This window comes from Cotesia glomerata, linkage group LG5 (genome assembly GCF_020080835.1).
Source record: "Cotesia glomerata isolate CgM1 linkage group LG5, MPM_Cglom_v2.3, whole genome shotgun sequence".
NCBI lineage: Eukaryota > Metazoa > Arthropoda > Insecta > Hymenoptera > Braconidae > Cotesia > Cotesia glomerata.
This window is the reverse complement of record NC_058162.1, coordinates 14108375-14121942: the sequence shown is the minus strand read 5'-3', so window position 1 is coordinate 14121942 and position 13568 is coordinate 14108375. Positions and strand designations below refer to the sequence as shown.

General features: G+C 31.6%; 1 protein-coding gene across 3 annotated transcripts in view; it reads left to right on the top strand.

Annotated features, from left to right (window-relative positions):
* Positions 1 to 10732, top strand: part of LOC123265019 (protein Lilipod) — a gene marked incomplete in the record, with an annotated part of 252377 nt that extends 241645 nt beyond the window's left edge. For all 3 annotated transcript variants that reach the window (XM_044728601.1, XM_044728600.1, XM_044728598.1), the window contains 1 exon segment: positions 10463 to 10732. In XM_044728601.1, the coding sequence (XP_044584536.1) occupies positions 10463 to 10701 (239 nt within the window).
* Positions 10733 to 13568: the final 2836 nt, after the last annotated feature.

Below are 13568 nucleotides of genomic sequence, written 5' to 3'. Positions count from 1 at the left end.
ACCACAGAAAACTTTATTTTTGGCAAAAAAAAATCAACTTGTCGGTTTTTAGAGGTTTTTTAATTGGAATATTGAAAAAATAATTGTGAAAAGATCTTAAGTATAATTTTTCTCTACTTTGTCAAATCTGAGCTTTTTTCAAGTAAATAAGACTAATAATTAAAATTTACCCGTATTGGTTTCTGCAGTATCAAAGCATATCGCTTTTATGTAATTACTGACACCCCATTGCTCCATAGTTGAGTATACAGCTAAAGCTTGCTCAATCCCAGATCCTGAATTAATTTTTGGAATACCCAATAGCTGTTCACTGCCAGACGATGTTAAAAGCACCGGAAGCCTATCTACTATTTCTGTCCTAACAATATCACTTAGCAGTTTACCATCCCAATGGACCACATAATTGTCATTGAATTTTAAGTCTTCTTTTAAGCCTTTAGCAATTTCTTTCCGATGAATTATACGCTGTCGTTGAATAGTTTTATAACTCAAATTTATATTCCGAGTATCGAATCCCACACTTTTTAAAGTAGCTGCCAAAACATATGTGGCGCTTCGGCTACTTACACTACCACGATCCAGTGCAGCAGCTAATTCTGGCGTCATAATATTAATTTTTGGTGTCCGTTTTGCTGTTAAAAAATCTGTTTCAAAGTTAGACACATTTGAATTTTGACTCATAAATGAATCTGACTTTGATTGCAACTCCTGACTAGATGTTGTAGCATCACAATCATCATTACTGTTATAATCACGAGAGGTGTCTTCTGAAAAATATAAATTATTTTGACATTGTTAAATAGAAAATACACTTCTTACAAAAAATAAGGGAGCAAGAAAAAAATCAAAATATTTGGGGTATTTTCAACAGTCTGTAACTTATAAAAAAACTATCGTACAACAAATAAAAAAAAAGCAAATTACAGCTCTCAGTATTTTATTTTTGGATCTGAGTTCCAAAAATTTTTTTATTCCTAATCTTAAGAAATCTACCGAGATAAAAATTTTTGAAATTTTTTTTGGTTTTTATTCTTAGCTTATGGATTTGGAAAAAATTTTTTTGATTTAATCTCTATATGGACTGGATATCTTGCTCATTGAGCTTCGATTTGTTCGTTTGAAAACCTCGATTTGAGCATTTCTCGCTGAGATATCGGCGTTTTAATGAAAAAAGACCATTCTGTCTTTGATTATCAATACCTCAGCAACCAATGATCGTAAAGAAAATTCAAGATGAGTTTTGAAAACTTGGATGAATTTTCTACAAGAATTAGCCATTGATTTTTTGAAAAAAAATTTTTTTTTAATCATTACATGAATTTAAAAAGCAACAAAAAAGGGCTTTTCGTAGTTTTTTAAAAAATCAATTGCCTAATCAAAATTTGCTGCAATTTCCTTTTTTTATTTACTGTACGATAATTTTTCTGAAGTTACAGCCTGTTGGAAATCCTCCGAATACTTGGATTTCTTTCTTACTTCCTTAATTTTTGTAAGAGTATGATAAAAATTACACAATTGTGTAAGTTTGCAAGGCAATTAACTACTAAAATATTATTTTTGTGTAGAAAATATGCAAAAAATAAGTTATAAAAATTATCAATCTTAACATAATTTAAGTTAATTGTACAGAAAAAAAGATTATATCATCAGCCATATAAATTTTAGGAAAATCTGAGATTTTTCGAGCGTGAAATAATTTCATTGGCCTAAAACAATTCGATTTGAATCAAATTATTTTAGTTTTCTTAGATATATTTTCATCAGTTGAGAAAATTGATTCTTTATTGAAGAATTTTTTTCTTACTTTGTGTAAAACCTAAAAATTTATTGAATATAATAATTTAGATAAGTATTTATTCATTAGAACATAGTAACTTATTATTAGCACGGTACAAAATAGTTATTTTGACTTTATTAAACTATTATTAATGAATACGTACCTATCGCCTCTATTTCCATTATTTCTTCGTGTTTTCGTCTGAGATATTATTATTATTTTCTTGCAGATTTGAAGACATTGGAAGTTGAAAATCAATATTATTATTTCTATCGAAACCTTTTAAACTATTCTTCCCAGCGATGTCAAATAATTGTTCGAGTTTTTTCAAAGCTATTTTCTCTTTGTTTTGAGCACGTGATTTTTTGCGATTGCACAGTAAATATTTCCACTTTTTGAAAATACTAATTATTTTCTTTACAATGTTGCAAAAACCAGAAGTTGAAATCTGCAAATTATTCCAGCAGTCTTGAACGACACTAGCAGTTTTTGAAGCACTATCATAAATTTTTAATTTGAGAACTTTATGTTGATAAAAAAGTAATGATAAAACTTCTTTGACAGTCGGAAGCTTACGGTTATTAATTTTCTCTCAATAGGAACACCGATTAAATAAGTTTTCTCCAATGACATAGTGGCGAGTTTTTTATCAAATCGAACTTAAACGTTACAAAGTAACGTAATGAAACAATTCACAAACACAGAATTAACTAAACGCTTAATTTGTAATACTGAAACAATTAGATACCATAAATAAATTCAAACTATCAATTACAATTAAACAATCTAAAGAAATAAAGAAGAAAATTATATACCAAACAATAAATAAATACTTAATGAAAACTCAAATTTGCGTTGACAACGTTTAAGTTACTTTGCACAATGAAGAATAGAATCAAAGTAATTATGCACAAAGAGTATTCATTTATGAACAATGCAATGATAAAAAGCAGGGGGTGGGAGTGAAGAAAGGCTATATTTTCAGCTTCAGTAATAGATTACGGAAAAGCTCACGATACCTCGCAGCGCTTTGGCGTGAAGAAAGGCAGCGCTGTAGCGTATAACAATCAAGGTCATTTTCCGATCAAAGGAAATCAAAGTTATTATACACGGATAGTATTCCCTTTTTTGAAAAGCGCAATAATAGAAGCAAGGTGGTGGGAGAAAGGAAGGCTATGTTTTCAGCTTCGGTAACAGATTACGGAAAAGCTCACGATAACTCGCAGCGCTGTAACGTGAAACTTTCAAGGTCATTTTCAGGTGGTCGACTTCGCTAATAAACACTTACAAATGTAATCGTGGAGGGAGAGTAAAATTAAATTCTCGTTGACATTAAAAAGGACAAAACAACAAGAGGGCTAAAAACGGAAGTTTAAAAGTGTAAGTTTATAGAAAAAAATATATCCCTATACAAATAAATAATTTATAATAAAGGGACCGAATTTATTTTACTATTGGAGTTAGTTAAATACAGTAAAAATGAATTTATGTCGATAATTAATCGTTAAAAAGCAAAATAATACATTGGTAAATTATGATTTTATAAAAAAAATTTAGTCTTCCAACAAAAAAAAATTATTCTCAATATTAAAGTCATAAATTTTTCAATCAAAAGGAAAAAATCATGTGTAACGCGAAAAAAACGATAAATTATTTTTGAATTTAACTTCAACGTCGAATAACTTTGAAAGGAGTGAATTTAATCAAAAATGTTAAGAGACCTTTTTTGTAGAGCATTAAATTTCCTTTGAAAATAAGTATTTTAAATTGTAAAAATATTGATATTTCTGGTAGCTACAAAAATCCAAAATTGAAACGCAAAATTGAAAAAATAAATCTTTGTTTAAGGCATGATTACAAGGAAACGGCTTGTTTTACAGTAATTTACAAAGATAACTTTTTTTTAGGAAATTTAATTTCCTATAAGAATACATATCGCTAAAATTTTTCAGATAGATAATTAACGAGTTTTGAGTAAAAAATGCGATTACTGTTGAAAAATCAATAGTCGTAACGATACACCCCTTAATATTATTATTAAGGACTCAAACTTGCACAATAATTTTTTTTTATCATCATGAATGATATTTTCACAGTATCGATAGAAAAAAAAAATAGTCAGTTTTTTTGGCCCAGTCTAATATATATATACATACATATATAAACTTTTGAACCATATGCATTTTCTGAATTCGCTTGACGAGCTGAGTCGAAATATAGCAAAATTTTTCAAAAGTTCCGTCATGAGGACCAATGCAATAGTTAGATTTCTATGAAATCTACTAATAATTATAAATAAATCTAAGACGCATAGGTATTCAAAAATTCTAATTGGAATTGAAAGTGAAAATCAAATTTGAATATAATTTAATTTAATTCAAATTTGAGTATCACATTGAAAGAAATGATTGAAGCAAGCATTTTTAAATTCAACCAAATTATCCTCAGCCACAGTCTCAGCTGGCAGAGCATTCCAAATTCGTATGCCATCAACTAAAAATGAATTGTCATATATGACACAATTCGTCTGTAGTAGGCAGAGATAGTCCTCTCTGACATCACCTCTACGCAATGCCACCGGTAAAAAATTTAATTTTGAGCCAAATTGCTGTCGATAATTTAGTCTAATTTCTTTATAAAACAAACAGGCAATGAAATAGTCCCGTCTTGCTCCAAGCTTTAGCCAACCTAATTTTTTGAAGTAAGGAGTTACATGTTCGTACTTTGGAATTTTGTAGATAAATCTAATACATGAATTCAACTTCCTCTGTAACTTTAATTGCAATTTATTCGAAATATTCGTAAACGTCGCGCAACAATAGTCAAAGCTTGGAGTTATTAATGTAGTTACAAGTTTAATACGCAGACGTTCATTGAATATTTAATTATTTATTTTTAATTGTGCTAGAATACTCATTGCACGGTTACAAACACTTCTTTCTTGACTCTCCCATGAGAGAGTATTGTCTATTATCACTCCAAGATATTTTATAGTGCTTCAATAAGGAATAACACAACCCTCTACAACAATCTTGTTGGCCAATTGACACTCATTACTACTGACCTCTACTTTACTTCCACAAATAATTGCACTTGTCTTTTTAGGATTCAATTTTAGACAATTGATTTTACACCAATTAATAATTTTTATTATCTCACTGTTAAGTTTGGCTACACACTCATTGATCTGCGAAAGATGGCAAGAAAGATATATCAATAAATCGTCTGCATAAAAAAGATATTGGCAATCCAAACGTTTAGCTAGATCCGCAATATATAGTGAGAATAATAACGGTCCAAGTACGCTACCTTGAGGTACACCACTCACTATTTCTTCCCATGATGAGATATTTTTATTTGAGCGCACCGACTGCTTTCTTTTTGTTAAATATGATTTAACTCACTCATTCCATATATATATATATATATATATATATATATTAGGGTGGTCGTTAAAAATTAAATTTTTTCCGACGCCCAAAAAAATCCTTCCTTTTGATAACAAACTACGGGAAAAATTTTGCTTTTTGATTTTAAAAAAAAAGAACACGTGCCTCCGGTCAATTGAAGTTCTTTTTTCGATAAAATCATAGTTTTTTTAAATATTTGTCACAGTATTTGAATTTGGATAAAAAATCATCAAAACAGGCTTGTAAGAAATTAAATTTTCTACAAAAGAGTTTCTTTCGGTTTTAGATGAAGTTCATATCCATCGAGATAATCTTATTAGTAACTTATAAACTCTATTAAGTCAGTCGTTTTAGCACTAAAAACTTTATTTTTCTGAAAACATAAACAATTTTTTCTTGCATATTCTATAAACTCACAGTAAGAAGGTCCTTTCCAATTCCTATCTCAATACCTTCCTCCCAATTATCCTGTTACGTGAATATGGAACGCTTTACGTAATAATTACCGTAACTCCCATTCTTTCCAGCTTCAGAGCATTATTTAATTTTCAAAATGTGGAACGTAAGATGGACGATGTGGCTTAATGTATATAGAATAAACAAAAAGGAAATTTGGTATAGACCGGTTAACTCAAGTGGTAAAGTAGCTGACATGTCTTCGGAAGGTTCTGGGTTCGAATCCCAGTCCGAGCTATCCAAATTTTTTCTTGCATATTCTATAAGCTCTTATTAAGAAGGTTCTTTCCAATTCTTTCTCAATCCTTTCCTCTCAACTATCCTGTTGCGTGAATGTGGAACGCTTAACGTTATAATTACCGTAACTTCTATTCTTTCCCGCTTCACAGCATTATCTTATTTTTAAAATTAATTTTAAAAATGTGGAACGCCTCACGATTTTGCGTGGGAGAATAGCTGACATGTCTTCAGAAGGTTCTGGGTTCGAGTCCCAGTCCGAGCGATCCGAATTTTTTCTCGCATATTCTATGAACTTAGGTTAAGAAGGTCTTTTCCAATTCCTGTCTCAATCCCTTCCTCCCAATTATCCTGTTACGTGAATATGGAACGCTTTACGTAATAATTATCTTAACTCCTCTTCTTTCCCGCTTTACAGCATTATTTAATCTTAATTTATAGATTTAGACCAATTTAATAGTCTAGACCTTACAGAAAGGCGCTCTACTCTCCCAAATGGAAATATGAACAAGATTAGTTGTAGATAACTTACCGATCAAGATTTCATTTTAACCCGTCAGAACTCACGTGAATTTTAGTGTCTCACTTGCGCTACAGCGCCGCTCTATAAGTCGGATGTTGTTGTGTAAGCAAAATGCTTATAACGTGAGTGCTGACGGGTTAAAAATCATTTACCCATGTCAAAATTTGAAGAAAATATCTAAAATTCAAGATATTTTGAGAGAATTCTTCATATTTCCGGAAATATAAAGTTTTTAGTGCAAAAATGACTGACTTAATAGAGTTTATAAGTAAACTAATAAAATTATCTCGATGTATATATTGGGATCTGTAGTGGATACTGGGTGAATGAGTAGTTACAAGGAGTCGTTATGCATCCATACCTGATGGTTTATTATAACAGACTAACTTACTGACTAGTACAATTGCATTCTTATGCTATAGTGATAATGATGGGACAGTAGTTATAGGTAGGATGACACGCATGAGCCGATGACTTCAACACTTCCCCTCAACGGTGACATGCGTGAATTCTTACATTTATCAAAATTCGCACAGAGTATATGATAATAATGATAATAATAATAATAATAATGGTCAATTAATAATAATGATTTATAAAATTAGTATGAGTAAATGCCAGAATCTAAAGTATACAATAATGCGTCAATTAATAATAATGTATCAACTAAATAATATATTATAAAAGTAATGCCAGAAGGGCCTTTACAATATTAATGAATAGGATTAGATTATTAGGATTATTTTTTTTTTTTTCAATATGTGAACGCTGTTCATTTGAGACTTCCCCTGAACCGCTGCATTATGGTGATCACGGATAATCACAGATGATCCTCCGAACTATGACCGCCTGATGTCATGCCTTGTCTTTAATGTGATTATCAAATTCTAAATTCCAAAGTGGTGATAAATTGGTGACTCATAGGTGGCTTCCAAAACTATGGTAGATGTCTACTTTGGCGAATTTACTGCTTATACTTCTTCTTCACTTATATTTAACTGCGAATAGAATTGGCTATGCTGTACTTTGACTTAACTGCATTTGATTTAAGCTGTACTGGAACTTGACTTGACTATGACCCTTACTGCGACTAGACTTGGCTATGGACTCCACACTTCACTGCGACTTGACTTTGCTGTATTGCAACTTTACTTTGACTCAACTTCACTTGATTTAACTTGACTGTGACTCAACTGCATTTGATTTAATTTGACTGTACCACTGGAACTTGACTGCAACTTTACTTGATCCACTGTAGGCTGTGACTCGACTTCAAATTTATTCAACTTCATTTTATTCAGTATTGACTGCAATTTTATTTGATTATGCTGTACTGGAACTTAACTTCAAACTTTACTTAATTCTGCTGTATGCTCTAACTTGACTTCGACTTTATGCACTTTACCGTGTTTCTCTTTAGCTTTACTTCAACTTTACTTTAACTTTGTTTAATTACGAGTTGCTCAATTATAACACCTTAGCTACAGGAAATAGCGTACCACTCAATTATTAGCACCTTAGCTACAGGAAATAGCGTACCGCTCAATTATTAGCACCTTAGCTACAGGAAATAGCGAACTCTCAATTATAACACCTTAACTTTACTTTACTTTACTTTATTCAAGTTAACTACGAACCTTATGTTAACTTGACTTTACTTGACTTTAACTTTATGCACTTTACCGTGCTTCACTTTACTTTAACCTTATTTCAAGTTAACTAAAACCCTTATGTTAACTTGACCTTACTTTTACTTGTCTACCTCATTACCCAAACCCGGTTCCTGGGCCCATAACCTGTTGGGATCTGTATTGGATACTGGGTGAATGAGTAGTTACAAGGAGCCGTTATGCATCCATACCTGATGGTTTATTATAACAGACTAACTTACTGACTAGTACAATTGCATTCTTATGCTATAGTGATAATGATGGGACAGTAGTTATAGGTAGGATGACACGCATGAGCCGATGACTTCAACAGTATATGAACATTATCTAAAACCGAAAGAAACCTTTAGTAGAAAATTTAATTTCCTACAAGCCTGTTTTGATGATTTTTTGCCCAAATTTAAAAACTGTGACAAATATTTTAAAAAACTATCATTTTATCGAAAAATGAACTTCAATTGACCGGAGGCACGTGTTCTTTTTGTTTAAAATCGAAAAGCATAATTTTTCGCATAGTTTTTCGTCAAAAGGAAGGATTTTTTTGGGCGTCGGAAAAAATTTAAATTTTAACGACCACCCTAATAAATATATATATATATATATATATATATATATATATATATATATATATATATATATATATATATATATGAGTCTATGTCAGGATATATCAGGCCATTAATCGACATATCAAGAATTTTGGTATGGTCATATATTAACATATTAGGCCATATCACAGAATTTTGAAAGGGAAGAAAAAAAATAAAGCTCAGGCGAGTATTTGACCGAGCGGTTTTCAGTATTTTAAGCTAAAAGATATTCTGTGCGTCCATTAAGCTTTTGGAAATAAAATTTTTAACTAGTTATACTGCTTTTCATAGATCACACATGTTAATTGGCATTTAGTTTGGCGTGTGTGAATTTTTTCCGCGTTAGGCATATGCAGCTGTTGATTGACTTGTGCAATACTGTACCGTATTGAACTCGCGTCTAATCTGATGATATTGGCACAGTGACATAGGGAAACCAGAGAGGAAACTATGTCGGTACAGTCGGCTGCCGATGTGACCCGGAGCCAAGGCTCGAACTCTCGCCTGTCGACTCGTTGTGCGGGCAGACTAAGAATGAGCACTTTGACTCCTCGTCCAACGTCGTCGATTACTGTAAAAAAATGCAATAGTAGGAGCTTGTATATTAATTGCGTTTGAAATTTCGAGTAAAACTTTGTACTACTAGTTATTATCGTTAAAAATAACCATTATTATCATATAGATACCTATTATAAGTGGACGAGTGAAAATATTAATGAAGATATTCAGTTGCAACGAAAATTTATTCTTAATGTTAAAAAATAATTATTCAATTATCTTTATATGTTCTCCGGTCAATAACCGGTGACGTTAGCCGAGTCGTCTAAGGCGCATGGCCTATAGAGAACTCGGACTAACTTACCGGCCAGGCGTGGGTTCGAATCCCAAGCTCGTCTTAGAAACCAACTTGGTTGATACTCGGCCCTTGCCGCGTAGGTTAAGATTTACACAACCCCAAAAGACCCAACGTACCACTCTCAACAGTTAAAAGTCGGCGATATGACCACAGCAGTTAAAACTGACTCTAACTAATTATAAATAAAAAAAAAAAAAAAATTATTCAATTGATAAAAATAATTATAAACAATAATTGTTCTCTAACAAAAATATCATTTTTATTATTTATTTTTACAAAAATCGTCACTTGTTTATAAAAATAAAGTTCCTTCGCCATGTTGATTGGTGGGGGCATTATTCGCCTTTATTCGAGGGCTAAACTCGGCTACCCTCGGCTTCGATCAACTGACTTTGTGTATGACGCGTGCGTGACGTTAGGGATGTGGTAGTTCTTACCCACGATCTGACTACACGAGATACAACTTCTAGATTTTTGGGCTCTAAAATCTTAAAAGTTATTTTGGTGAGCTCGAAGAGCTCAAGACGTTGTAATAAAAAATTATTGACACATTTTGAGCTTAAATATAGAGATAAGTTTGATAAATAGCCTGCAAGGCCAAACTTTTTTTTTTTTTTTTTATTGTCGTGGGATTTTTATGTTTCTTTTAATTTTCTATTTTATCTCCCGGCTTCTGAACTGTTATAGCTACGATTCAAACCCAAGCATAACCGTATTGTTGGTCGGGCAGCCTAAGACCTGTGACTTAGACGACTCGACTATCGTACTGGGTAATTTTAACATTACAAATAATATAAATAAATACTTTCAACAGTAAATAGATTGGTTTCAAGATAGATTTATAATACCTCTTAAAACTCAAAACACTTATGAAAGCAATAATTATCAAATATCAATTTATTTGTATATCAATTCCATTTCTCAAGGTACTTTATTGTTGCAGGTATGACCAACTTTGATCTCCTAGGAGATTTTGGACAGATAAAATGGCTCAGTAATTTCCAATTGCTGTTATTGTACAACTTAATATTTGCAATTTCTGCAATTTCATGTTTAAGTACAAAATTTACAGCCACTGTCAGAAGAAAATTATGTAGTAAGCTTCGTAGCAGCTTAAGAGGAGTATTTAAACGCCAATACAAAGAAAATGTGATAATAGAATTTTCTTCTAAGAATAAGTAAAATAAATTTGTTTTTTGTAAATACATGATAACTTATTTGACTACTGTTATTTTTAGAAATAAATATACATACTTTTTTATATTTATTAATAAACTTTGACGACTCGATTTCCAGGTAAAGAATTTTCGATTAATGATTGACGCTTGAATATAGTGATCTTACACTGATTATGTAAATTTATCAGAATTTGTTTACAGAGAAAAGGCTAATTTTTTAAATTGTTGAATTCTCAGGGCTTATTGAAATTTTGAGAAAAGTAATTGAATGTCACCCTATATCTTTATTAGCTAGGTGCATGAAGTTCTGATGCGATTCTGATGCCAAATGGACGTATGTTCGATTGGGACATATCATGCCAAATCGGAAAATTTGAAAAATTGCATTTAATTTCCTTCAGTTTTTTATATTTTTTATTACTCATAAAAAATCCTTCTTTATACCTTATGAGGTTCTTTTAGTTACACTGTCACGGGGTTCCTGCTATATCGACTCAAGGACTACTCTCTAATAAAATATCCACGGATTACCGTGTCATCAACATTAATTAATATTCATTGTATTGTGACAATTATTCTATTTTATTGTTAAGTTGCGTTACCGAAGTATCATAAGTTTATATTGAAAGTGCATATTTTGTATAATATAGTTGTTCGTTATAATCACTATCATCTACACATCTTTACTGAATTATCATCATCTATCTATACTTCTACTATGATTGTTCAATCCCAAGGGTCAATCAAAGTACACAAGATTATCACCGCAGTTAATTGTAAGTAAATAAAATAAGTTAACTGGCACGCGTGAGAATTTTTGTTCGTATTGCTATTATAAATCGAGACACACATCGTTCATTTGTCTACGGAATCGGAATATTCCTTAGAGCTGCGGAACTCATTTTTAGAGGCTTAAAGGATCGAGATCCTTGTCTGAAAGGCTTGATTGTTTAAGTTAGTAAATTCCAGAATAGGAAAAATTTATGTCTCAAATAGCGCCCGAACAGGGACGCTGCTCTCAGAATAACGATGTAAAATTTAATATAAACCATCAATTCACTCAATATTCGATAATTTCAAAGAAAAAATCATTAAAACATCCAGAAAGTGAAATTTTAGCTACATAAAATTGTTCATAAATTATTGAATCGGCAAGAATAATTTCCACGTTGACAAAAATTCTCACGTTCTTATACAAATTCATTTGTTATTTATGCGTTATCAATGGTAAAATTCCTCAAACTGTATTGTATGCGTTATTAATCACAAAATTATAAAGTTATAATCTCATTACTGTAAAGATATTTATACTGATGTCACTCGCTTTATGAGATTTGAGATGTACTCTCAGTAGAAATTACTTAAATTATATTTAGTAAGAATCTATCAGTGTATAAATCTTTATAATTACTATAAATCTATTGTCTATTATACTTTTGTGTGTGTCGGGTCTTAATTCATAAAAACGCTGCATGCCCGGGCTATAGTAAACACAACCCAAGGTCGATTCACGTATATCCCGGGAAAAAATGATCAGACATGAACAGACATGGTTTCAGGCCTGATCAGGCATGAATTGACCTGATCAGGCCGGATCAGACATGGTCAGGTCTGAAAGCCAATTGTTATTTTTAATTAATTATTTTGCTTAATTTTATGGATATAGTTCTTGATAGAGTTACACGCAATTCTCAATAATGAATTAAAATTAAAAAAAAATGGTTACATATAATTGTACGGCTGTAACACCAGCAGTCACCCATCCAACTACTAACCGCGCTCAATGCTGTTTAACTTTGGTGATATCTGTGCACCCTGAAGTTCCCGCCTGCTGTGTTATGTGACAACAATTCTATGAAGTACATGACGTATCAAATAAGTTTATTATAAATATAATACAAAAATTGATTTTATAATATACTAGCAGTCCGCCCGGCTTCGCACGGGTATTTAACAAAAATTTCAACATCAATTATGATGTAATATAGCCTATGTCACCCGGGAATAGTCCAGCTTCCCAACACTGAAAAAATTTTTCAAATCGGTTCAGTAGTTTCGAAGCCTATTCAATGCAAACAAACATATAAACAAACAATCAAATCTTTCCCCTTTATAATATTAGTATAGATTTTGATAGTCCTAATTTACTTATTTAACCGAATCTCATTATAGCATCACATTTATTTAAATAATAAAATAAGTAATGATTTTAATATTAGGCAGGAGCAGAGCAGACCAAAACATCCCATAAGAAATGGAACCAATTTTGTATTCTAAAATTATTTAAACGTAATGATAAAAATAATTTTGCACATTTTGTGATGACCAAAAAAATTTTTTTCGTCAAAGAAAAAAATTTTTATCACATCTCTGACTATGCAAGTCTGATCAGATCTAACCGGAAAAAAATGATCAGACCTGACCATGCCTGTTCATGTATGATCAGGCCTGAAATTAGACCTGCTCATGCATGTTCAAGTGTTCATGTATGATCAGGCCTGAAATTAGACATGGTCATACCTGTTCATATCTGAAGTGTTAAATACGCTCATGCCTGATCATACCTGTCCATGCCTGTTCATGTCTAAAGCGTAAAATACTCTCAGGTCTGATCATACCTGTCTATGCCTATTCATGCCTGTCCATGTCTGTTCATGTCTCAAGCGTTTAATATGCTCAGGCCCGATCGTACCTGCCCATGCCTGTTCATGCTAAGAACCAAATATGCTAAGAAAAAATTTTTGAATATGTTCAGTGTATGTACATTAATTTCGATTAATAGATTTGTAAATTATCAATAAACGGTATGTTTTATTATTCCATAAATAAAAGTATTTTGATTATCATTAAAAATCTACCGTAGGGTAAATT